Below are 27500 nucleotides of genomic sequence, written 5' to 3'. Positions count from 1 at the left end.
CTTGATTACCAAACCAATTATATCCTTGAAGTTGAGAGTCCCTTATTTTCTTAGGCAGTGGTTCAGTACTTAACAGAAAAGAATCCCTACCAACTTTAATTTTGGACTCTGTTCCTTCACAATATCTATTAGGGTCTATATTATATCATTGAACAGTTACTTCAATGAATGGCATTTTATTGGAAATGCCATTCACTGAACCTCTCCCACCATGTGTGTGGGGGGCTGTGCCTCCCACAGCCCTGCTAATTATATATAGCGCTCACAAATCTCACAATTGGAAAAGAGCAAATTTCCCAATCCTTACAGTAATGAGATTTCAGTAAGAATAGTTCAACGAATGTCACATTTGACAAAACGCCATTCAAAATGCCGTTCAATGAACTATTCTTTCGAGGATATAATAGGGACCCTCCTAATTAACTTTATTACTGTACCAGAGAATGAAAATACTTCTATTGCCTTACTCAAAATCCAAGCTTATGTCAAATTCTTTCTCTACATCAAGACCCACCAACAGTGGCATTTTCTTACTTTCTGCTTCTCTCTGATTCATCACTGTTCTATTAATGTTGTCAAATGCTTGCCTCACCTCCACAAAATCACACTGACCACATCTATTTTGGCATCCCCTTTGCCATCCTTTTAGCCATTATAAACACTTTATAATCATGGTTTAGAATTGAAATGGGCCTGTATGAAGCTGGAACTGATGGGTCTTTACCATCGGTATTACAGCCACCACAGCTTTCTTCCAGGATATTATTGGTGCTTCGTTTCCTTTTAAAATACTGTTAAGCAAAACCTTCCAGATCTATCGCTTTCTTCCCTCCTTGCTTCCAAACTTCCACAGGAATACTATCTATTCCTGCAGACTTTTCTGTAGATTGATTATACATCACCATTTTTATCTCATCTCCTCCTGTCCTGTTAATAATTGAGCCTCATCTTCCTATAACCTTGGCATATTTAATTCTTCCATAAAAATTTTCATTTGTATTTTATCTTGATTTCCAGATTTCTTTACTTTATACAGATTTTCATCAAATTTCCGAACTACTTATAATACCTCTACAAGCTCCAGAGCCATTGTGCTAAAAGATTTTTTGCTCTGGAGTAATTATCAAAAATCAGTAGCTTAACAGCAATCTTTCCAAACTCATGCATATTATCGAGGTAGTCCCTTATTTTCTCTTCAGCACTCTGCAGCTGCACCTCTTCTTGCCCTGTGAGATTCCCCCTATTCAGCAATGCTTTAACCTTGCTAGACCTATTGGTACTGTAAAATGTTCTGTTCCTGTAATTGGGTCTCCCCATGCCATAACTTGCACTCGGTTTAATAAAGATGTTTCTTGTTTAAAAAAAAAAAAAAAGGCAGGAATTGAATAATTTACAACACGTTGTTTAGGTTTTTATGACATCTAGCAATAATAGCAATATACGTGAAGTAAAATGTTACGTTAATTACAGCGTGATTATTTTCATATGAATTTAAATTTGCCTTCATCACAGGTAATAATTCAATAAAAGTATTTGAGGGGGGAAAAAGTGCATCTTCCAATTTACATAGTTTTGTAGGCAATGCTCCTTTTTCCTAAGAAATGTTACCATAAATCCTTGACCCACAGTACAACTTTCAGTATCATGCTCTGGACCTAAACAAAAAATGCACACCTGTGCCAGCCTGTGTGTGTAATTTGTCTACCACAGGACTGCCTGCCATCTTTCTTATAGAGCGAACATGCCCTAAACTACCTAAAACAGGTGTCTGACCCTGTAAACTACCCAGCACTTAATACCAATAAGCTGCAGGGTGAACACTGGACTACGGCTGCAAAATGATTATGCACACACTGTCAAAACTGCAGTAATAAAGATCTAAAATGACAAGAGTGAACATCAGCTTTAGTCAGGGAATGTCATGGCATCCCTAAGGAGTACACATCTGCCTGTTGTAGAGGGAGAAGGGTGCCAAATTCTGAAAGTCAGGCTAAGGCCTTAAAATCTTTTTTCTAAACAGTCCTTGAGGGGGATGCTCCCTTTGCCTGTCTTTCTGCTAATGCCAGCACAAATATAATTGAAGTGCTCCAGATCTAAGCAGGAAATACATAGTGTGAGAATTTCTATAAGGGATTTCTATCATGAGCATTTGTTACTTTTTCTTGGTTGGCACTGACAATGTCCTAAACACACATTAGTCATATGACCCCAAACCTTGAACAATAAGCAACTCACAAGCTCCTTAACAATAAGACGACAGTTCTCCAACGGAGTACTTATCTACCAGCTCAGCAAAAGGTCACAACACTGGAGTGACAAACCATACTACATCAAGAAAGAACTAAAGATTGCAGACAGACATCTTGTTTACAGTGGGAATTCATTGATGTCCTGTGGTTATGGATGTCTGGCCAGAGTGTTCAACTCTGGATGTCAGGCCTTCTACAGAAGTCATCCTAGTAGCTACTACTAATGCAACACTAATCCATACAATGGGTATACTGACATGCTTACTGCAGTTAATTTACATGCGTATTGTAACAGTACTTGCAATACTTGATATACACACATTCCATGAGGTGTGTGTGTGGGTATGTATTACACACGCACACACAATGTAAAAATGCAGGGCTATCACACAATCTCAGGCACTTTCTTATACGCACACTAGTGCAGAGGATTAGGGCACTGAATATGAGTTGATCCTGTAGTCAAGGGTACAGGGTCTGATTCCTTCCATCTCTGTTTGTCTACTGTGCAACTGTGAACAAGTCACTTAACTAGACAGCGTTTCCTAGGTCACCAATGAAAAACAGGCACTTTTGTCAAGTGGGCCCATCCAGTCAGCAAGTGTACAAATAAAATAAATAGAAAAAAAGTGGGATTTAAGATTTGGACTGAAAAGCTTTAAATGTCGATGTCTGACTACAAGGAATTTACAAGTACCATGGTAAACATTTCTACTTGAAATTCCCTATGAATAAACACCTCACAGAAACCATCCTCAGCATCTGTGTTCATACATTGTCATGTGATGTTGGCTCAGTTACAGGAACAAGATAAGACGGACTGTCAGTGCTATGATTATCAGTGACCACAGCAGTCGGACATCCTGCTCTAGCGTGTGTGTGAGAGACTGTATGTGCTCATGTATGGTATCATGCATTTTCTTACAGTGATGATTTTTATACATATGTATATATAAACACAACACAAACGAAAACAAGCGTGCGCAAACACACAGACACACATTCCCAAAGGTTTCATGTATTGAAAACATAGTGGGATGGGATATTTGTGTTTTGGATGAAGTCTGTGATAAGAGAAATGAAAAGCACATAGATTGTTACTGCAAAATAAAACAGATCCCAAGGTGTGGCTCTGCCTTTAGTAGTACTCCACTCATTGAAAAGAAAAAGAGCACTGCTCTCCATATGCCCTTGTAATCTATCCTTTGACCTATGCAGTATATTGTATGCGCCTGTAACACAATTCGGTACAAGTGAATACATATAAACTTTGGACTACATGAAGCTGTGCAATTAGACAAAAGTGATGGACTTTGAAATGCAATATTACTTCACTTTTCAGAGTGGCATATTAACTCATTAGGCCCCTACAGTGTTCAGGGATGCACTGCCTGCAATGCTCCAGAAGAGCTACCTGTGCAGGCAGTAGTCATGTTAAATGCCTTACTGAGGTACTGTCTTGACAACCTGATAACTCACTAATCACTATATTTAATGATGGTAAAATGGAATTACAGTTCCACGATGATTTAGTTACAGTTCAATGACTTACCAACTTGTCAATTTCAAGTGGTATGGATATCTCTTGTATACATACCAACTACACTGTTACAGAAATGTGAAGGAAAAAAGAAAATCTTAAAACAATGAAATTCCTGCCAGCACACACTTAGGATATACACCTATAGTAATTTCTTATGGAAAACAACAATCAGGGAGAGTTCAGCATTAGCAAGCTGAACTCGACCAGACTAAAGCAAATCTAGTCTGCACTAGACAAGATGTACAGAAGCTTGCAATTGTACTACTGAATGCATTTATTAAACCTCTTAAATTGTTTTAAAATGGGAAGCTGAAGAAAACTGCTACATTAGCTTTTCATTTTAATGCACATTTAACACATTTCAGCTATTCTTTTTGACCTATTTAGCACACTTCAGCCACCTGTGCTGCAGTGCTTAAACCTCACTACCTACAGGGTGAGTTTTGTTAAGTCAATGTATACATGCAGGATAATTTTTTTCTCTCTAGGATTCACCATCTCTAGAATTAATCTTCCCTCGGTTTAATTTCTCAAAGTCTTTTGGGTTTGTAATACCATAATGGGAATGAACCCGATTCCCAAGTCAAAGAATGATTAAAGTTCATGAAATTAGTAGTTTTAATCTTTGATGTTAGCCAGAATTGCTCTTCGCAGCACCTACAATGTGCCCAGAATTAACATCTTCTGCAATTTGAATGGAGTTACATGCATCAGTAACATAACCAAGTTGTTGTATCTTTCGGCTTTTCCCGGTTAGGGTTCGCCACAGCAGAACTCCGGTCTGCTAATGATTGACAGTAGATTTTTACGTATCAAGTTGCCAGCCCTGACGTACAACCTTCAATGAAGGTACGCCCACTCAAGCATGTCTCCACACAGAAGACGCTTTTAGCTGAGAATTGAACAGGACAACTTCTTACTGTGAGGCGACAACGCTACCGCAGCACCACCACTGCATAACTAAGTACGATCGTAAATTATTTTTTATAAGACCGATTGCTTCTACTACTATAGGAACTGTCTGGGTATCCTTCTCACACACTTGCCTTCGTGTCTGCCTGTAAATCCTGGTATTTTATGACTTTGCATCTCTCTGTATACAAGACACTGTAGTCACTGGGTGCAGCAATTTCAATGATCAATGCTACTTTTGTCTTCTTTTCATGGACTACTATCTGGTTTTCTCACATCTAGTTTTTTGAACTGTTGGTAATGAGGGATCACGTGATATAAACCATCATTTTCTATAATGCTTTGTGGCTTATACCACCAATTCTTCTTAGCTACTTCAAAATTATAATGTTGGCACAATCCCCAATTCAACAGTCTTGCCACATTATTAAGATTTTCAGTATAAAGTCGTTCTGCAATTAGTGTATCACACCCAACAACAAGATGTGCAACTGTTTTCAATTCTGTTTTACAAAACCTGCATTTGTCTGTTTCTCCCATATGTTCAATGGACTTTGTAAACCAGTGTGTATGTCGTCCACTATCCACGGACACCATTTAACCTTTTGTCTTTTGGTTTAAATTCACCTCTTAACCATTCCTGTATTCAGTCCCTATCTACATGCAGTTGTTCCAAGAGTTTTCTGTACTTGTAACTATATTTATGCATTTTCAACATTTCTTGCCTTCTCATCTGATCCCTCCCCTTATATTCTTTATTTTGTTTTCTGGAACATTCATTCAGTTGCTGCCTGATTATCTACTGGTTTGAATTCCATTCCAGCTTGACACTGATATGCTTCTGCTAAACTAAGCAGGGAAGTCATCTTAGACTTATTCTCGTCATCTTTTAAAAGGTTTGCTATGTTTGGATTTTGTGAGGTTAGCAGATATGCATGCAGTCCTACGACTGCAGACCTATACATGTAATCAATTTTGAGGAGGCCCATACCTCTTAAGAACAGTGAATATACAATCTTGGTGTACACTGATTTTTATAAATCATTTTGTTTTCCTGTCCAGAATGATACCACAATATAAGGACAAAATGATTGACTTCAACAATTGGCTAAGCTTCTGGTATCATTCAAAGGGTATCCAGTATCTGTCTGCCTGGGACGACATGATCGACAGACCACAATGTTTTGCCAGAGATGGTCTGCACCTGTCGCCCCTGGGATTCAGGTTACTGGCCAAGGATCTTGCCACCCCTATAGTGCCTTTTTTAGGCAAAGTTCAAAGGACAAAAGCACCACCGTAACAGGTACAAGCATGCAAAGTCTGAAGGTAATGCTACTCAATGCTAGAAGTCTAAACCTCAAAATGCACTCTCTCGAGGCACTCCTAAAAATGGAGAACATCGATATTTGTGCAGTAACTGAGACCTGGTTCAAGGCTCTAGAAAGCACCCCTGCAATACCAGGCTACAACTCTTACCACACTTTTCGGCCACCAAACCAGGACCGAAACACTAAATGAGTGTCCATATTCACCAAGCATATTCACATCACCAGGCTAGTTGCCCAACACAATGAGTCTGAAATTCTCCCAGTGCAACTAACACTAGGTAAGACTGCAATCCAAACTGTAACTTGCTACAGATCCCCCCATCATGCCCCAAGATTCTCACTACACCTTTCTAAACATACTGGAAAATATTAAGATAGAACCAAACACCCTAATACTGGGTGATTTTTAACTACCCTGCCATTAACTGAGAAAACTACTCATGTACCAACACCTTTGCCCAACGGTTCTTGGAATTCATAAATTCCAATGCCCTGGATCAACTAATCCATAGTCCCACCAGGGGCTCCAATATGCTAGACCTGGTCATTACCAACATGGGAAATCAATGCTCCACATCTATGGTCACCCCCTCGTTAGTCAGGTCTGACCATAAGCTAATCACCCTTAACATCCACATCCTGCCCCCCCAGTAAGGAAACCTCCATAAAAAACTTCTCCAAAGCCAACTTCATGCTACTCAAGTCAGAAGTGACAAACTTCATGACACCCATGCAGACAGGAACTGAAAGTTTGACTGCTGAATCCTACACTAAGGCACTGTACGAGCACATCCACTCATGCATGAATCGTGCCATCCCAAATAGAACCAAGATGCTCTCCTCCAAAAAAAGGAAGCCAATCTGGTGGTCCCCTGCCATAAACAAACTTTACAACAAAAGGAAGAAACTGTTGCAGAAAAGAGGAAAATTCCAGGATGCAAAAAACTCCCTTACCAGCCTCAGTAAGAAACTGAGATCCCTCATAAAATCCTCCAAAGCTAGTTACAAAAATAAAATTGCCAAAGATTCCAAAGACAACCACAAGGCATTCTATAACTATGCCAAGAATCTAAATGACAATGCCCAGATCTGCTCTGAGCTAAAACAGAATGGCATTAAATATACTGATCCCAAGGATATTGCCAATATCCTGGCAGATTGATTCAGTGCCAACTTCACCCCCCTCTCACCCCCTACATGGCCCATCTCAATACCAGAAGATTGCCAAATTCCAGTAACAATGGCCACAAAGGTAAAAAACACATTCTCCAAAGCTAAGAATACAGCATCCATGGGACCATATGACATCCCGGGCTGTGTATTACATGAACTACAAAATGAACTGACACCTCACCTAAGTGTCGTGTTTAATCATAGCCTTACCTCAGGTTTTGTGCCCACTGAGTGGCGCACAGCTACAGTTATCCTACTCCACAAGGGGGGAATCCACCTTGGATCCCGGAAACTACCGTCCCAGTCTGATGAGCCTTATCTGCAAGGCCATGGAGCGTATTATCATGGAACATATAAACAAAGACATTGGTAACCTTCAAACACTGGACCCCACCCAGTTTGGGTTCGTGAAGGGCCGATCTTGTCTCCTGAACCTGATTGACTTCTTCGAATCAGTCTCCAGAGCCATGGACAAGGGGTAAGGTGGTCCACACAGCCTATCTAGACCTCGCTAACGTCTTTGACACCACCCCCCACTCTGGAATCATAGATAAACTTACTAAGCTGGGCATTAATCCCTACATCACCCAATGGGTTGCCAACTGGCTTACTAACAGAACCCACACTGTAAAAGTAGCTGACTCCAAATCCAGCTCCAGACAAGTGGAGTACCTCAGGGTTCAATCCTGGGACCGCTCTTGTTTGGCATCTACTTCTCTGAAGTACAGGCCAACACTAAAGGACTCTGGCTAACAAAGTTCGCAGACGACTGCAAACTGGGAGCCATTACTGAATTCTCAAATGATGTGGATACTCTACAAAAGGGCCTTACAGAAACAGATGCTTGGTGCCAGAGCCATGGGCTCAAGCTCAATGCCAAGAAATGTATAGTTATCCCTTTTGGGAAAAAACATGTACCTGTGAATTACCACATAGGTGGCAGTACACTAAACACCAAAAGTGTGATAAGAAACTTAGGGACACAGGTGGACAGTGGTCTCACCTTCGATCACCACATCGCCACAACAGTCAGGAAATCCTTCTATGTGGCACACCTCATCATTAAGGGCTTAAAGGAGGTCATTGTCCCACTGTACTCATCCCTCATTAGACCCATTATAGAATACAATGCCCCATTTGGTATGTACGTCTCAGGACATCTGCAACAACTGGAAAGGCCGCAGAAATACCTCACTAAAAGAATCACAGGCCTAAAGCAGATGCCCTACGCTGACTGCCTTAATACACTCCAGCTATACTCTGTCGCATATCGTCTACTCAGAGGCGATTTCTGCTTAACATACAAAGCCATGTCAAACCCAGAGCTGTTGGACATGCTACACTAGAAATCCCAATCTCTCAGAGCCACACGCTCCAGGGATCTAAACCTTGTCATCATAATAAACAAAACATGCTGGAGGGCTAGGTTCCTGACGCAGAGACTCCCCAGACTCTGGAATAGACTGCCCATACATATCAAGCAGAGTGCCTCTTTGGCCCTCTTCAAAAGGAACCTTGACAATTGGATGGGAGAAAGGAAATTCACCCCGGGGATCACGTCAGTCATCCTGCTAGAAAGGGGTCCAGGGAAGTAAATAGTGTGGGAAGAAATAGCCAGGGAATTGTTATGGCTAGGCTTGTATAGGCCCTAGTGCTGATAGCCTACCTAGTACCAACCTATGAACCAACTGATCCAATACCTTTTGGGACCAGTCAATCACTCCAAAATTATAAGTTAGGACAGGAAAAGCAACTTGATTTATAGCTTTGACTTTGCTGTAGATGTCAAAGCTATTTTCAGTATTAATTTTAGTATTTACTATTTTATTTGTACTTGTTCATGTTTTATTGTTAATCCATCAATTCTCAAATATTTACACACTCCCTCTTGCTAAAGTTTTTTTATATCACATTCCTATCCCACACTATTTTCTTGGTGCTGCAGCTTTTCTGCTTTAAAGGTTGCATTTGCACATTTATCAAGACCTAATGATATTCTTATATCATCTGAGAAGGTTTTTACCACTTGCAGTTGTGCTTTCAATTCATCTGATAAACTACATAGTTTTAAAATCATCCACAAAAAAGAAGTCTTCACACTTTGTTGTTTTCTGGGAGCCAAACTGTAACCATAACAATATGTTTAGTAGACAACTTAATGGGTTAAGGGCAAGACAAAAGAGCGGCGGTGACAGAGTCATCCTGGAATACCTCCCTTTGAATTTTTATCCCTGGAATAATATGTCCTTTATCATGGCTTAACTGCAAAGTGGTTTCCCACTGTTTCATGGTCGCTGTAACGTAATCTATCAGTGTAGGGTATTACCTTATACATTTGTAAGCACCATTTTTTCCATGAATGTGGGATGCCGTCAGATGCTTTTTTGTAGTCTATCCACGCCAAACTTAGGTTCTTCCCCTTCTTTACAGATTTCCATTATGACTTTATTTATCAAACTATCCTTTGTTCCCTATGACCTTCTTTTGTTACCTTTCTGTTCTATTGCCATGATTGAGTTTTTTTCTAAATTACTATAAACTCTGCTGGCATCATGTCCAGTGTATAGTTTATACATCGTCTGAAGGCAAGATATTGGTCTATAGTAACTTGCAGTTTTGCTTTTAAGGTAGAGTATTTTTCCTGTTAACCAGGTCGCGTCTGTTCGGGGTGCACATATAAATAGTTCTTACTCATGGCTAAATCTTCATGTAAAAATGTTAATACTTTTAGCCAGCTGTTAGGTACTGCATCTGGACCTGGGGTTTTTCAGTTAGGACCTTTTCTTAATTTTGTTTCAATTTATCTGACCATTAAACACAAAACAATTACTTCACCTTACTTAATCCCATTTCATATCCTGTACATTTGAACTTATTTTTTTCTTTTAATTCTTCTCTCCGTTCAGCATCTTTGTTATGTTCCACAGGATCTTCACTAATATTGCTCCAAAATGTATCTATTTCTTTTTTTTGGTGGTATTTCAGTTACTTTTGGCTTGTTTCCCAATTCTTTATAAAATTTTTGACTGTTAATTTTATTTATTTATTGACATTTATTAACCGGGTTAGTCCAGCTGAGCCAGAAGCCCATTTTCAGTGGAGACCCGAGAAGAAAAGCTCCAATACGTATTGATAATGAATTCAATAAAAACATGTTCTCTAACATAATAACACACAGTAACTGTAGTGAAAAAATACATAAAAAGTGATGCTATGAACAAGACGAGCAAAGATTGGAGTAAATAACACAGCATCTGAGTTTGCAATTTACAAGAGGCAAGTGTAACAGAGAAATGCAGCATTGATTTACTTAAGGGAGAAACATCTCCAGACTGTCAGCAGACTAAAAATTAAGATTGTGTCATAAGTAATCAAAATTATGATTGAGTCATTAGTAATCTAAGGACACTGTAGGAAGAGAAAAGCCTAGTTAAAAGTGCAATATGAGATTTTGTACTAGTATACTGCAGTGGAATGAACCTCAAGTTAACATAGTGTGTAAATGCACAGTATATACAGGGAACATAGGATGTTAATATCTGAGTAGAGAGAGTAAATCAGAGAAGAAAGGGTAAAAAGAAGAGATAGAAGTATTATATAGGCAGGAGGGTAGACAGTTGTGTGACAAAGTTGGGAAGGGATGGGGGTTTTCAGTAGGATCCTGACATGGACAGATCCATGAATCTAGAAATAAAATAAATTGCTTATTTTGTACTTTTCCTTTATCTGCATATCTTCCAAGTTTTTCTGCCTGTGCTGTCTTTAGTTTATTATTTACAATAACGTACAATAGATCCTGATCTGTTCCAATACTACCCATTGTTTCTATCACATCTTTGAGTACATTTGTTGATCTCTGGGAACAGAATTGCGTTGGGAGGGTGGCCTAATGGTTAAGGTGTTTGCCTTACAAACACAAGGTGCAGGGTTTGAGTCACACAAGGGATAATTGGCTAAGCTTAAAATAGCTCACAAGGGCAGTTAGCCTAATACTAATCTATGAACCTATGAACTCTCTTCTGTACTTCTCTAATAGTGACACTTCTCTTAACTGCTTTATAGTTCTCTATTTGATACTTCCATGATGGCATTTGTTTTCTTCCCTTACTGCCCTGTGTTTTTGTGATAAGACGATCTGTAATTAATTTTGACGCACAGTGATCTAGCCTATATATTTATGTTATAGTGCATGAATTTCTGTGAACAGTCCTAATTATTGTGGTCATTTGTTTCATCAAACTTCTAGCATTCAGGGGCCTTTTGACTTACTGCCATGTATTTCTTTCATTGATCTTAATATGTCTATCCATTTCTATTAAATCAAGCAACTCTTCCTTTAGATCATTTTCTTCTAAACTGAGGGCACATTCTTTGTTCTCCATTTCCTGTGGGCATTCCACAGAAAGTTCCAGAGCATCTTCCTGTACTATATTCTCTTCAGTTTCACCCTGTGTCATCCATTGCTCTTATATATGGGAACTCATTGGCCTGTAACTCCACAGCATTGACCGTGTCAGAATTGCTACAGTTTCCTGTTCCTTCCCTTGCTGTGCAACTCCAACTGAACTTTTATACTGGTTTCCTACTGAAGGCTCCAAAGTATCTTCATATGGCAACTGATTAGATGTTTCCCACTCCACTGGTTTCTCCTTAATTTGGAGATTCATTATTTTAACTTGCTGTGCTGTTATCAAAGTTAGATTTTCTACACTATATCCTTCATTTTGCAGGTAATCCATAACCTCAGTTTCTACTTCTTTAACTTCTCCATTACTAATCTCCCTTTCCTCTTTTTTTTTGTATTGTAAAATTTTCCATATCTGGATGCCTTTGCCTGTATTTCTCTCTAAATATCTTTGGTGCTGCTCTTTCTGTACTGATTAGTTTTGCTTTCTCCTTTGCATAAATAACACACCATATTAAATCTGTTTCTTTCCCACGTCCATATCTCTTCAGATGTCTCCTGCTCCTCCTGTTTCTCCTTACTTGGGGGCTCGTGGCATCATGGTGTGATGTAACCAGTTAGACTTTCTAAACTAAATCCATCACTTTACAGGTATTCCATAATTTCAGCTTCTATTTTTTTTTTTTTTAACTTCTAGTTTACTAATCTTCTGTACTACTTTCCCCCTTTGTGATCTTATTTTTTGTATTGTGAAAATTTCTATATCAGTGTGCTTTTGCCTTCGAATATGTTTAGGGTTGCTTTTTTGTATTAATTTGGTTTTCTCTTTTGCATAAATATTGTGCATCAGTTAGCGTTGCCGCCTCACAGCAAGAGGTTCTCCAGTTCGATTCTCGGCTGGGGTGCCTTCTGTGCAGAGTCTGCATGTCATCCCTGTGGTCGCGTGGGTTTCCTCCCACATCCCAAAGACATGCAGTAGGTGGATTGGACATTCTAAATTGACCCTAGGTGTGAGTGTGTGCATGTGTGTGCCTTCTGTGGAAGGTTGAACGCCGGGCTGGCAACTCAACACCGTAAAACTCCACTACCAATCATGAGCGGACAGATGATCCGCTGTGGTGACCCCTAACCGGGAAAAGCCGAAAGAAGAAGAAGAAGATCAGATCTCGCTTTCTTTCCCATGTCCATTTTCTTTTTTTTGTACCTTTCAAAAATCTCTAGATTTTGTTTATTTTCACACCTCCTCATTCGCGTCTTTTTCCAAATGGCCCAAGGTTTTTTGACTATATAATGTTTTTTATGAATCTGCTGTGTTAATGAACACACATTTGCATTTGAAGCTTTTGACAGTTTTTCTGGTGCATGTATTTTTCTTTCCTCTACTTTGTCAATCTTTTTGTATATCTTCTGTTCAGAAATTCTGAGCTTCATACATAATAGTAACACAATTTCTTTCTTATCCTCAACAGCCCACTCTATTATCTTTACGGCACTTTTCTGGCCTATCAGTTTTTGTGGACTACTACAGGGTGCCATCCTTCCTCTGAGCCTGGCCTAATCCCATTGTAGGTATGTCTCAGTGTCTTGAGGATATAACACGGTCATTTTTTCCCATCCTTCCAGCAGTGCGCCTACCAGGACTGGGCACTTTTTTATCCTGGGACTTGCACAATCAGCTGTCTATTATTTTTCAGCCTACTTCTGTCCATGATATATGTTACATAAAATACAGTCTATATATCATTGTTGCCTTGGTGAGAAAAAAAACAAACAAAGCAGGGTCCACCTTGTGAAGGTACTCAAGACTTGAGGGTGAATTTAATTCCAGCACTACTACTCTCCTTTGCTTGCTGATTTTATCATCTCTCCATTCGGACACCAATCACCGCTCCATTCAGACCCCTTCATGCACAGTATCATGTTGCTGTAAAACCCATACTACATTGCACTACAACACATTTAACCACTGTGACTCAACATATAGTGCAAGTACAGCCTTTGGTTCAATGCAACATCACCCGTTAAAGATTCCTAAAATTGTGCTAGAAAATGCAGTACTGATGGACTCTCCTTAAACACCATGGAAGAATATTAAACCACTATACACAACAGTAATGGCAATGAACCTGCCAATTAAAATGCAGGGAAGTTGTGTAGAGAAGTTGCTTAGGTGATAGCAGAAATGCCACCAGATAACTCTAAAATGACTGACATAATGCAGAGCTTCAAGAAAAAATATCCTTTCTACCCATATAATTCCATAAAAATTACTATCTTAAAAAATTGTTTCAGTTGGAGATGAAATTTATAATTAATTATGGTACTTTACTTCCAAAAGGTTTAAATCAAGAATTTAACATCAAGATTGGTTAAAAAGAAGTTATGTACTCACCATAATGTTCCATCTGAGTAGTTGGACATCATCAACCTGTGGGATGTCTGATCCAGACCAGATCCGAGACGGCAGCTTTACCAGCATCTGATCCGAGCTCCAAGCTCCTCCTCTTACCCATAATACCCCTCCATCTCCTTCCCTCCCTCAGATTTAGTTTGCTCTACCACACACACGAACCTGATCCAATAACCCTCACTAACAGGAAGGCACAGGACAGCCGCAAAGGCGCTCTCTCCTGCCTGTTAATCCCAAAGAAACAAAGAGAAGGTCGGGGGAAGGAGGGAGAGCTGATGACAAATGAAGTCCAACTACTCAGATGGAACGTTATGGTGAGTACATGACTTCTTTATCTGTAGTTGACTTCATTTAATCATCAACTTGTGGGACAGAGTCCCCAACTACCAAAAACCTTGGGTGGCCCTCATGGAAGGATATTTCAGAGCACTGCAGAGCCAAAGGATGCTCTCCCCCTCGATACCATGTCCAATTTATAATGAGAAATAAAGATATGAGATGAGGACCAAGTAGCCGCTGAACAAACATCCTCCAAAGACACTCTAGACCAAAAAGCAGCTGATGTAGCCATGGACTTGGTAGAATGAGCATTTATCCTACTTGGAAGAGACATTCCTTTGTCTTTGAAAACCTGAAGGATGCAAAGGGAAATCCATCTGGCTATGGTTACCTTAGAAACCGGTTTGCCAAGAAAAGGTGTAGCAAATGAGACAAACAATTGATCAGACTTGCGAAATGCTTTAGTCCTGTGCAAGTAGAAACACGGCTGTCTATGTACATCTAAATAAGTGTAATTTATATTCAACCCTGTTCTGAAAACTTGGAAGGAAAACAGGTAAATTGATTGACTGAATATTTGCTTCAGAAGCCACTTTAGGAAGAAAAGAGGGATTAGTAGGAAGTGAAATCCTATCTTTATGGAAAGTCATATATGGAGGTTTAGCAGATAATGCCGGAAGTTCTGAAACTCTCCTAGCCAAGGTAACAGCCACTAAAAAGGTGGTTTTCCAAGATAAAAATTTCAAATCCGCAGAAGCAGCAGGCTCAAAAGGTGGAGCAACCAAAGCTTGTAAAAACTAGGGTAAGATCCCAAGAAGGAGTAGGATCTTTAACCAAGGGTTTTAAAAGAAAGGTACCTTTAATAAAGGTTTTGCAAAGTCTGTACTTTGCCATGTTCTCACCTTCATGGAAATTGGAAATGGCAGCCAGTTGAACTTTTACTGTAGTTGAGCTGGCACTCTGCTGGAAAATGTATGCCAAGAACTCACGGACCGCTGGAACAGGAGATGTGAAAGGGTCCAAATCCCTTTGAGAAGCCCAGACAGAGAAATGCTTCCATTTGCTACGGTACAGTTTTCTGGTACATGATTTATAAGCTGCCACCACAATAGTCTTGACTGGGGAAGATAGACAGGGAGTCCTAGCAATCAAGGGAACTGGAGCAGCCAAACAGTGAGCTTTCAGACTGTCCAGGTCGGGATGAGGGACCTTCAAGGGGTGTGAAATGAGATCTGGTATCGGATCCAAGATCCATGGAGGAACTAACAGATGAGACCAAAGAAAAGGAAGCCAGACTTGGCGAGGCCAGAATGGGGCAATGAGGATGACTTTGCTCCCCAGCTGGTGAGCCTTTTGCAGAAATGTTGTCATGAAAGGTAAAGGGAGATAAGCATAAAGAAGACTGGGAGGCCAAGCATGGACCAGAGCATACCTGGGAGATTCACCCTGTTGGGGGATCAGAGCAAAGAACTTGCTGCACTTTGCGTTGGAAGGAGATGCGAGGAGCTCGCAGCAAGGTCGACCCCCACTTAAGGAAGATCTGCTCTGCTCAGCTACAGAAGGATTCAGAAACCATTCGTAAGGCATCAGAATAGTTCTGCTGAGTTTGTCCGCCAGTATGCTGGATCAACCCAGAAAGTGCATTGCTACCAGAAAACGGTTGGTGGAGATCGCCCATTCCTACACTCTCATGGCCTTGCGACAAAGGGGGTAAGATCTGGGTTCCTCCCTGCTTGTTGATGTACCAGACTACTGACATGTCTGTCTGAAAAGCAATAGTTCCCAGAGGAAGAAAGACATGAAAGGCCTGCAGTGCTAACAAGACTGCCCCCCCCCCCCATCTCTAGGACATTGATATGCAACTTGGTCCCAATCAGGGAGCACTTGCCTTGGACTGTCCTGCCAGTGCAATGCCCCCCACTCTAGTTGGGAGGCGTCCGTGGTCACCGTAGCTTGGGGAGGGGCTGCAATAAAGGTTTGTCCCTTGACTAGATCAGAGGAGTGTAGCCACCAAAGGAGGGATTTCCTGGAAGCGTTGCTTATATGAATAGGATGCATCAAAATTTCTTGGACCCCCCCCCTGCCTCTGGGCTGGCGTCTGTCTGGTCTCCCTCTGCCTCTAGGAAAAGATGAGTCCTGAGTGTCCCGGGAATACTGAGACTTCTGGAACTGCATCTTCTTTTGCCCCCTCAGATTCCTGGAAAAGGATCTTTGGGGGTAAAAGAAGCGGATCCCAACAGCAGTGTCTTCCCATCCTTTTCACTCTGGACCAACATCTCACAAACAGTCTTCCCAAACAAGGAAGAACCATCATAAAGGGGCATTTGCGAAAGACACCTTAAAGGGTTCCGTGAATTGACATAACCTGAGCCAGGCATGTCGCCTCATGGCAACGCCAGACCTGGCCACCCTTGCTGCTCCTTCAGTGGCATGCGAAAGGAGGTGCATGGATGTATTAGTAACCACTTTGAGAGTGGCCATTCAAGCGGAGAATATGTGTTTATCCTCCGGGGGCGACTCAGTGAACTCCTTGATCAGGTTTCACTGTAGTCAAGTTACGTGGGCCAAATAATTCAGCACCCTTATAGAAAAGGTGGCTGAAGCATATGTCCGCTTTCCCAGAATTGGACTCTTGGTCCCGAGGATGGACCGTAGAACTTTCCTGGGCTTAGCAGCCACTACCACCATGGCATCTACTGGGGACCCTTGTGACAACTAGGTCTCTCTACAGGATGACTCAGAATTTTGTCGGGGCACTTGGGGATTGGCTCCACGGTGTCCAGTTCCTTCCACGCCCTGGTGGTAATAAGGTTTACCAAGGAATCTGCGGGGGGGGGCACCCAGGAGGTAGATGGGCCTGTGCCGAAGGCCTCCGGATACACTGACTCGTCCGAGGAAGGCTTGGGGGTGGACCAACCTCCCCTCTGGCGCAGGATTTCCATGATGTCTCCAAAGGAGACATCATCAGGGGTGATTTGGAGGAAGGGGAAGGTTCCCCCAGATTGGTATCCTCAGTGAGGGACTCTGGAGAGGAGTCCAGGTACCTCCTTTTGCACTTTCGTTTGCAAGGAATCTCTTAGGTGGGACTCTCCGGAGAGGGCTCACAAACTACCTGTGGTTCCTCGAGGGAAACAGTCTGGGGCACATCGATACTAAAAACAAACTTCCAGAACTAATAAAACAAAAAAGGCGAACCAGGAACAACTGCAGACCACCGATTTATTTCTTTAACTAAAATTGTACTAAGCGCTTTCACCCACACACAACAGGGCATCTTCAGAGTACTGACAATCCTTGTGTTAAACCTCCTTTTAAATCCTTATACAAATTGGATAATTGAACAATTAAACAAATTATTACCTACGCAGCTAAACATTTTTCATTTAAAAGGTACAATCAGCACTATTTACATAAAAAATGAACATAAACAGCCAGGACTTGTGCAAACCTATTAATTTGCAAATGTATTAAAACCTTCTTGTCAAAAACTTGTATATTTAATACCAATAAATCAAAGTTAAAAATACATATATAAATATTTAGGTAATAATATAAATCTAAATGATTATTAAAAATAAATAATTGTTATACAATCCAACATAAAATCATTCATTGAAAAATTTCCTACTAACATTAAAATTCATATTGTTATACAAATTGTTTAAAACATTAAATTATCAGATGTTAACCTAATACGTACAAGATCAAATAAATTGAGACTTGTACTTTAGTATACTTTATATAGAAATATGTTTGTTAATACCAAGGCTAGAACTTGCATTTAGCCGTAATTGCCATAAACATTCTTTAGCCTCAAGTAAGATGTTGTCATCACCACCTTTGTTATTATTGTAGTATACAATTCTGTCAATAACAAAGAATAAAAATCTCTTAAAATTCTGGCATCTTAGACTATGCATATAAAGTGAACTGGTATTTTTCTGTTTTTTAATGTCTCTAACATGTTCCACTATCCTTTCTCGAAGTTTCCTTATCGTTTTGCCAACATAGAAGGCTTGGCATGATGAACATATAGCTAGGTACACCACCATTTTTGTGTTGCAATTACAGTGACCTGGGCATCTAATTGTTTTGCCAATATTTTTTACCGCAACATATGGTCCATCATTAATAATTTTACAAGTATGGCATTCCCCACATTTGCTCATCGAAGATGTGTTGAACATATTTTTATTATTAACTGCCTCAAAATGTTCTTTAAGATTCATCCCCCTACTATAAGTGACCTTGGGCCCAGTCCCTAAATTATCAATAAGGTCACCATTATTCTGGAGGATACTTATCCAGGTCTCATGTACTATATTAACTATCCTGGGTGATATATCATTAAATGGTATAATAAAGGTGTCATTTCTAGTAGTGTTATTAGTCCTAGATATACTGTTGTCAAAACCGTACTTTAATATAGGTTTGTATATTTGATGTCTTTTAATATAAATCTCTTCACTAACTTTAACAATTAATTCTAATGGATAACCTCTATCCAGAAACATATCTGATAATATTTTAATCTCATTGTAAAAATGAATGTCTTCACTAATAATTCTAGAAAATCTGACCATCTGTCCCTTTACTAAATTCTTTTTCTGGTAATAGGGATGGCAACTATCAAAATGTAAAAAAGAATTGGAATGAGTTTTTTTCCTAAAAATGTTTGATACTAACTTACCCATGTTTTTGTAGAATAAAATGTCTAAATACTCACAATTGTTGTCAAATGTCTTAAAAATGAAATTCAAAAAACTAGATGTCGTTTTTAGAAAATTTTCAAACTCAATGAGCATTTCTCTATTGCCCTTCCAAAAAATAAGAATGTCATCCAGGTACCTTAAGTAAAGGGCAATGTTAGGCCAGAAACTAGAAGTAAAAACACTTTGTGTTTCCCACAAGGCTAACACCAAATTGGCATAAATGGGGGCGCATCTAGCCCCCATGGCCACACCTGTACTTTGTTTATAATATTCACCATTAATAAACATGAAATTGTTTTCAAGTACAATAGCCATCAGTTCACGTAACAATTTGCATTTAGCCTTATTAGACTCACTAAATTTCAGCAAACTTGTCTCAAACATTTCAAGACCTAAGTCATGAGGAATCACTGTAAATAGGTTGACAACATCAATAGTTACCATTATCATATCGTCTTCAATATCAACAAAATGTTCTCTAGCTTTTTCTAGACAATGCCAGGAATCTTTGAATATATGAGGCAGATGTTTTAAAGTTCCCTTGCAATGCAAATCTATACAAGCAGCAATGGCTTCAGTCTGGGGCACATCGAGCATGGGCTGTCCCTGTATGGGTAAAATGGCTGAAAACGCACCCAGAGGTGAGGGAGTCGGGGTGGAATCTGGTCAAGGGCCTCAATCCACTGGAGAGAACCCTTTCAACCACATCGAAAGCCGAGGAGGAGTGAGCCTTCTGAGAAACTAATAAGGAAGCTGCTCTCCCCAGATCCAATGTGGAGATAGGAGCAGAGCCTGGCAGAGTCGAGATATTGGGGGGAGGCCCTTACTCGAAATGTTGGCGCCAAAGGAGAAAGACACACCTCCCTTGGATCCGTCGCCCAGGCTTCGTCTCTGACAGCCACTCGGGTTTGAACTGATAGTTTCCAATGCACTCAAGGTAACGGCTGGCGTCGAGGTACTCGGTAACATCGGCGCCGACCCTGACTCCGAGACCTCTCAGATCCAAAAACTCCGATACTGGGGGTCGGACTGGAGAAGGATATATCTGGGCAAAAAAGGGAGGAGAGCTCCCCCCTCCAGAGGGAGAGGGGGCTGGCAAGACCCTCATCTGAATCTGGGTGCGAATAAAACTTTGCATCATTCTGTCCATGTCCGCCTCACTTAAACATCTGGTGGACCACAATGAGGCCACCTACACTGACTGGGAGGGTCGATGTGCAGAAGCCCTTGAAGGTCTAGGCTCCTCTGGCAAAAATCTGGGTGATCGGAGCCGAGGAGAGACTGGCCTGGAAAAAACTTGCTGTTTAGGAGGAGGACCCACCGGATCCATCCAGTCCGGGGATATCTTCCTCCCTTTGTCTCTCTGTCTTTGCCTTTGCTCTTCTCCTTTCTTGGCTCCCTATCTACAGGCCTAGGTATGGGAAGTTGAGTCCCAGCCTGGGAGGGAGAGGAAGAGAGAGTGGCTGAAGAAGCATCACGACCGTGACCATAAGAGAAGTGGAAGCAGCTGCCTCCATAGCAGGGAGTAGCCCCTTAAGGATCAGTTTAGTCCTGCGATCCTTCAGGGCCCTGGGGTTGAACCCCGCACAAATAGGGCAGTTTGAGGAAAGAGGGGCTTCCCCCAAACACACCACACAGAGTGTGGCCATCAGCCAGAGACAACTTATGGCCACACTCTGTGCACTTTCTAAAGATCAGCTTGGATTGCTGATCTGCCATGCCAACCAAATAAAGGTACGAGGCACCAAGCCTTAACCTACCCGACCACACCACTCGCACTCAAATCACTAGCAAGGAGGGGAAGGGAGAGAAAGCCTACTCTAACGGCAACATAAAAATACTTCTCTTTTTTTTTTTTTTTTTTTTTTTAAAACAGTAAACGCGATGCGGGACTAAGGGGAGATTAAAGCACAAGGAAGGGAAACCTGCCTGAACTAACAGCAACTCTAAACACCCCAAAAAAGTCGAAAAAAGCACCTAACATGCCTGGAGCTCTGAGACCACGCTGCTTGGCAAAGCCGCAGCAAATGTGATCTGAGGGATGGAAGGAGATGGAGGGGTATTATGGGTAAGGGGAGGAGCCTGAAGCTCCGATCAGATGCTGGTGAAGCTGCTATCTTGGATCCCGTCAGGATCAGACATCCCAGAGGTTGATGATCAAATGAAGTCAACTACTTCAGATCATGTATTTTTGATAAATATTTATGAAGTTTTACAAGATTATATATCACTGTCTTTCTGTGCCTTCTCTGTGAATGTTCCCATGTTAGCTAGATTAGCTATATTAGCTAACTGATGTAATTGGACAATGAAGTAATTTAGATTCAGTAAAAAATTAGGTGGTTTGGTGTACAATTTATTCCATTTGAAGGCTTATAGCTGAGGTACCAGGCAGCACCAATACATTTTAGAAACCATCGTTCAGACTCCAGTGTAGACTGTGTTTTGGTACAGCCTTTATTCAGTCATTTTGTATTTTTTTATGGTTTTGGATTAATTTCGAGTTTTTACAGTACCCATATAATTCCCTCAGGTACCCATATAATTCCCTCAGTTAACTTGCACGTTGAAACTGACAGAGCAAACAAAACGTAGTACGTACTTTGGATGTTTGTTGAACATAATTGGTAAAAATTCATCTACTGGTAGAATCTTGGAGAGAGGCTGAACATCTAGAAGCTTCTGTGCACCCTGCAGAGAGATCACATATCCCAGTGTCCAATAGGAATAGTCGGCCTCAACAAGATTGCGTACATCGGGTACCGCCTTCTCTGGGTGCTCCAGCTGCATTCTCTTCCTCCCAATGTAGCTACATAAAAGTAATGATGATGAACAGTTATGTGTGAAAGAAAGAATAGCACAATCTTCAACAAACAACTTGCTGAATTATTCTAACAACTTTTAAGCACTTTTTCATTACTTAAATACAAACCTCATGCCAATACTAACAGCATAGAAATATGGTTACTAAGACAGTTGCTACATTAAAAACTGTGGGGGGAGGGGGGGGCAAAAACAAAACTTGTTTTTAGAGTGTATAGCATTTTATTAGGTAACACAGTTAGTTGTTTCCTACAAAAGATAGAGGAAACCCTGACTAAACCCCTGTCAGTCATGTTACGCCTAGAATATGGACATGTTCATGACCTATGCAGACAGGGTGTAGCAGAAGTAAAAATTCACAAGCTAGGAAGGAACAGGAGCACATCAAACCCAAATGATTTCAGACCCATGAGTCATGGGGGAGAAGTTGAGAAAGAAAGAGGGAAACAATTTCCTAATGAAGCTTGCACAAATATGAAATTAGAGACCTGCATCTATTCAATACAAGGGAAAAGCAACACTAAGTGTTGCTAGTGTCTGCTGCTTACATTGAGGGTGCTAAAGCATTCAGCACCCCCCCACCATTGAATAAAGTACAGTTGTGTACACTTACCATAAATGTAGATGTTCGAGTGTATTCACTGTTGCAGTCATTACATTTGGGTAATCTGCTGGCAGGTTGCCCTCAGTCGGCCTGATTAACAAAGTCTTGGGTCCTGTATCAGTTGTTGTCCCTTCTTCCGTGATGTGAGGTCGTCAGGGGTATAAAACATGCAGCCGACGCCATTTTCATCAGTTTTTCTTGCCTCAGATGTCAGGTGCCCCCCTCCCCCCCAAATGGGGAGCAAAATAAATATATATATATATATATATATATATATATATATATATATATATATATATATATATATATATATATATGTGTGTGTATGTGTATATATATATATATATATATATATATATATATATATATATATATATATATATATATATATACATACACACACACACACACATATATATATATATATATATATATATCTATATATATACACACACACACACACACACACACACACACACACACACATGTAATTTAGAACACAAAAAATATACCTCCAAATAAAAGCAAATACAACAAAAAGGCTTTTGAGCATAGTAAGAGAAGGAAGAGGTATAAAAAGAGAAAAGTAGGGGGCTGGCGGGTGGGTAACCAGGACTGCAACAGTGAATACACTCGAACATCTACATTTATGGTAAGTATACACAACTGTACTATGTTCTTCGTGTTTCACTACTGCAATCATTACATTTGGGTAGAATCCCAAAGCTATGGTTGGGAGGATGGAATTATACAGCAGTAGGAGCAGCTATAAGGACCTGCAGTACAGCAGTGGCAAAGCCTGCTCTGGATTTAGAGAAGAGAGGTAAATGGTAATGCTTGGTGAACGTATGAACTGAGCTCCAGGTAGCAGCTTCTAGAATGTCTCTGGTAGGAACCCCTCTGAGAAAGGCTGCAGAAGTAGATGCAGCCCTGGTGAAATGGGATCTTATCCCCTTGGGAACAGGTTTTCCATGATGTATGTAACAGAAACTAATACAATGGCTTATCCATTTTGAAATAGTCTGCTTTGAAATAGCCTTTCCCTCTGCCTCTGCAGCAAATGCCACCAGTAGTTGCTCAGATTTTCTTAGAGATTTTGTCCTGTTTAAGTAGAATCTTAGTTGCCCGTGTACATCCAATGAATGCAGAATCCGCTCCCCCTTGTTCTGTGGATTTGGGAAAACATTTGGCAGATGAATGGTCTGATTAAGAGCCACACTAGATACCACTTTAGGCATAAAGGTTGGACTGGTCCTGAGCGACACCCTGTCCGGGTAGAAAATAATAAAAGGCTCCACTGCCATGAGAGCCTGTAGTTCTGAAATCCTTCTAGCTGAAGTGACTGCTAAAAGAAAAGCTGTCTTCCAAGAGAGAAATGTTATGTCTGCAGTAGCAGCTCGTTCAAAAGGAGGTAGGGCGAGTTTTTCCAACACAAAATTGAGGTCCTATGCCGGAGTTGGTGCTCTCCTGGAAGATCTTAAATTTTTGGCCCCTTTGAGATACTGCTTTAGCAGGGGATGGAAAAAGAGGGGAGGCTGTGTGTTGTAATGAGCTAAAATGGCAGAGGCATGGATTTTTAAGGAAGAGAAAGACAGGCCCTTGTGAAGCAGCTCAGTTAAATATTGCAGAATCTGAGGAATATTGGGCATTGCTGTGCTTATTCCTTGTGTCGGAATCTTTTCCATTTATCAGCATAAGATTTTCTAGTACTAGGCCTTCTAGCCTCCAAAATGACATCCATCACAGGTTTGCTGAGAGATGTAACTGGTGAAATTAGTTGATTAACCATGCTGCAAGATTCAGAGTTTGGAGCTGAGTGTGCAGAATTTGATAGTTCTGCTGAGACAGTAGATAAGGTGTCTGAGGCAGGAACCACAGAGGAAGGTGTGACATATTGTGTAGGAGCAGGTACCAGTGTTGGCAAGGCCAGTCTGGAGCAATCAGAACCATTTTTGGTTTTTCCTGTCTGACTTTTAGTAATACCTTGGAGAGCAAAGGCAGAGGGGGAAAGGCATAGACTGATAGGTTTTTCCAGCTGAAGGACAGAGCATCCACTTTCCAAGCTTTTTTGTGATGGATTCTTGTGCAGAATTTGTCCAACTGATAGTTTTGGAGAGAGGCAAAAGGATCAATGTCTGGGCTCCCCCTTTTGCATGTCAACATGCTGAAGATTTGTGGATCCAGTTTCCATTCGTGTGGGTCCATAAGATTTCTGCTTAGTTCGTCTGCCAGAGTATTTTGCTTTCCTGGCAGGAATTGAGCTTGTAGATGTATTTGGTAAGTCAAGGCTGTGTTCCACAAAGCCATGGCTAGCTGCAAAGGGGGTAGGAATGGGTACCCCCCTGCTTGTTTATGTACCACATGACTGTGGTGTTGTCTGTCTTTATCAGTAGTTGTCCTGGATGAAGAAAGTCCTTGAAGGCTGTCAGAGCATTCTGTACAGCTAGCATCTCTTTCTGGTTGATATGCAGGTGCATTTGATTTGGGCTCCATTCACCCTGAATGCATCTCCCTGCCAGATGCGCCCCCCCCCCCCCAAGCATAATCTGATGCATAAGCAGTCAGGGTTTGGGTGGCAGGAGGTGGAATGAATGACAGTCCCTTGTTTTGGTGACAGGCCTCTGCCCACCATAGGAACTCTTGCTGCAGGCAAGGAATGATAGGAATCATTGTTTCCAGGCTGTGACAATGTTGACTCCATAAGCTTTTTAGGTACCATTGAAGTTTCCTCATATGCAGTCTTGCATATGGAATTAGTAGAATGCAGGAAGCCATGAACCCCAAGGCATGCAGAATTTGTCTTGCAGATAACTGGGTTTTTGTGGCCACTTGTTTGAAGTAAGTCAGCAAATGGATTTGTTTTTCTGGAGTGAGGTAAGTCATCTGGGCAGTTGTATTCAAGCTTGCACCCATGAATGTAATTATTTGAGAGGGTACCAGTTGTAATTTCTTTTCGTTTATGGTGTACCCTAGGCAAGTTAAAAGCCTTTTTACAAATGCCAGATGCTGTAGAAGAGTGTCCTTGTTTTCTGTCTGAATTAAAGAATCATCCAGATAAGGATAAATTTGAAGGTTTCTTTGTCTGCAAAATGCAAATACTGGTGCCAGGCACTTTGTGAAGACCCTGGGCGCAGTAGATAAGCCAAAGGGCAGTGCAGAGAACTGGTAATGCAAATAGCCTGCTTTGAAGCGGAGGTATCTTCTGCAAGATTCCCTGATTGGGATATGCAGGTAAGCCTCTTAAGTCTAGAGTTACCAAAACAGGCATCCTTTCCTAGCATAGGCAGTAACTGTTGTAGAGTCAGCATCTTGAATTTTGGAATGTCCAGAATTGGACGCCATGATTTGTCTTTTCTGGGTACCAGGAAAAGTTGAATAAAAACCTTGTCCCTTTTCCTTTTCTGGTACTGGTTGAATAGCCCCCATATTCATGAGGGACATAACTTCCTTCTGGGCCTCTGCCCACTGATTTGGAGGCAGATCTGGCCATCTGTTTGGGATTGGCAATGTGTGGAAATGAAATCTGTATCCCTGGGATACTATATTTAAAACCCACTTGTCCTGGTAATTAGATATCAATTTTGTGCATGAAGAGTTAGTTTTCCCCCCAAAGGGGCTGCCAGAAGATAAGTGCTTGGAGATGGCAGAAGAAAGTCATTGAGACTGTTTACCGTAGGGAGGTGCCTTGCTACTTCCAGATTTGGAGGTAGAGGCACCCCATTGTTTTGTTCTGTAAGTTCCTTGTGACTGAAACCTGGAGCATTTGGAGTGTCTGGGTTTGACCTGAACAGCTCTGGTGGGTACTGGAAAGGACCAGCTCTTAGTAGGCCAGTGCCTACTGAACCTAGGTGGCTGCACTTGTAGGAAATCTTTTACAGTTTGCATAGATTTAGCTTTGTCTTCCATCTTTTTCAAAACTTCTTCTGCCTTGTTACCAAATAGACTGTCCTGTTGTAAAGGAGCATCCAACAACTTTGCTTTAACATGGTCAGGCAGATTTTGCTCCTTGAGCCAAGCATGCCTTCTTATTACAGATCCAGTTACAGCAGCCCTGCAAGAGGTCTCCAAGAAATCAAAACCACATTGCAAAGTATGCTTTCCAACTTGTTCAGCTGAACGCAATAAATGCTGTAACTCTTCATTTTCCACACAGTCAGAAATCAACATAATTTTCTATTTAAGTAAGCCCATGACATGTTGCTGATATTTATGCATATGAAATTGACAGTTTAAAGCCCTGATTGCCAAGGTTGCAGACGTGTAAACCTTCTTACCCCATCTATCTAGCGCCCTGGAGTCTCTATCAGAAGGGGTAGGATTTTTAGCAGTAGAAGCCTTAACACCCTTAGGGCCCTGAAAAATGGTTTCAGGGTCAGCAGTAGGGTTTTATAAAGGAATTTGTGGGAGTCAGGAACCCTGCAATATTTGTCTGGCTTACTAGGAGCCGGAGGCAGGAAATCAGGAGCCATGCTGGATTCTGAGAAAACATCAACAATGTCTAGAACAGGGGGTATAGCCAAAGGTCTATGTTGAGGAGGAAGAAGGAAACCCCTAAGCCTCTTTTTAGATTCTGAAAAATCCTGACTCTCCCAATGAAAATGTTCCCTTAAGGTATGCAAAGTTTCTCCAAAAGAAAAATCCTCAGGAGGAGAAGCAGAAGGGATGGATTCTTCTGCATCAGAGTCCTCATAAGGTGGAATACATAATTCCTGATCAGAAGAGGAATAAGAAGAAATGGAAACCTGATCTGAAGATTCATAATCAATGCCTTGCCTAGGTCTCTTAGCAGGAGGGGGTTGGGAACCCCTGATCAAGGTAACTAAGTCCTCAGCCATTTTGATCATTTGTTTTTTAGGCACAGGGGCCTGTGCACGTGGCCCAAGCATCATTTTTTTTTAGATATAGAAGTTGATTTTGGCATAGGTTTTGAAGATGGCATCGGTTTAATATACAAATCTTTAGGCCTGAAAACACCCTCAGAAGCCGGTGCCTGCTCAGCGGCTCCGGACCTACCTAAGGTAGAGACATCCACAGGTTCAAAGTGTCTCGCGGCATACCGGAC

At 41.1% G+C, this 27500-nt stretch overlaps 1 protein-coding gene across 2 annotated transcripts in view; it reads right to left on the bottom strand.

The window, feature by feature from the left end:
• The window catches only part of COLGALT1 (collagen beta(1-O)galactosyltransferase 1), a 1137248-nt gene that overhangs the window by 46454 nt on the left and 1063294 nt on the right, over positions 1-27500 (bottom strand). For both annotated transcript variants that reach the window (XM_044084453.1, XM_044084454.1), the window contains exon 11: positions 21614-21820. In XM_044084453.1, coding sequence (XP_043940388.1) covers positions 21614-21820 — 207 coding nt within the window. The remainder of the gene's footprint in view (positions 1-21613; positions 21821-27500) is intronic.

The sequence above is a fragment of the Protopterus annectens genome, chromosome 9.part0 (genome assembly GCF_019279795.1).
Source record: "Protopterus annectens isolate FY-2018-M chromosome 9.part0, PAN1.0, whole genome shotgun sequence".
Classification (NCBI taxonomy): domain Eukaryota; kingdom Metazoa; phylum Chordata; order Ceratodontiformes; family Protopteridae; genus Protopterus; species Protopterus annectens.
This window is presented reverse-complemented; position numbering and strand designations above follow the sequence as displayed.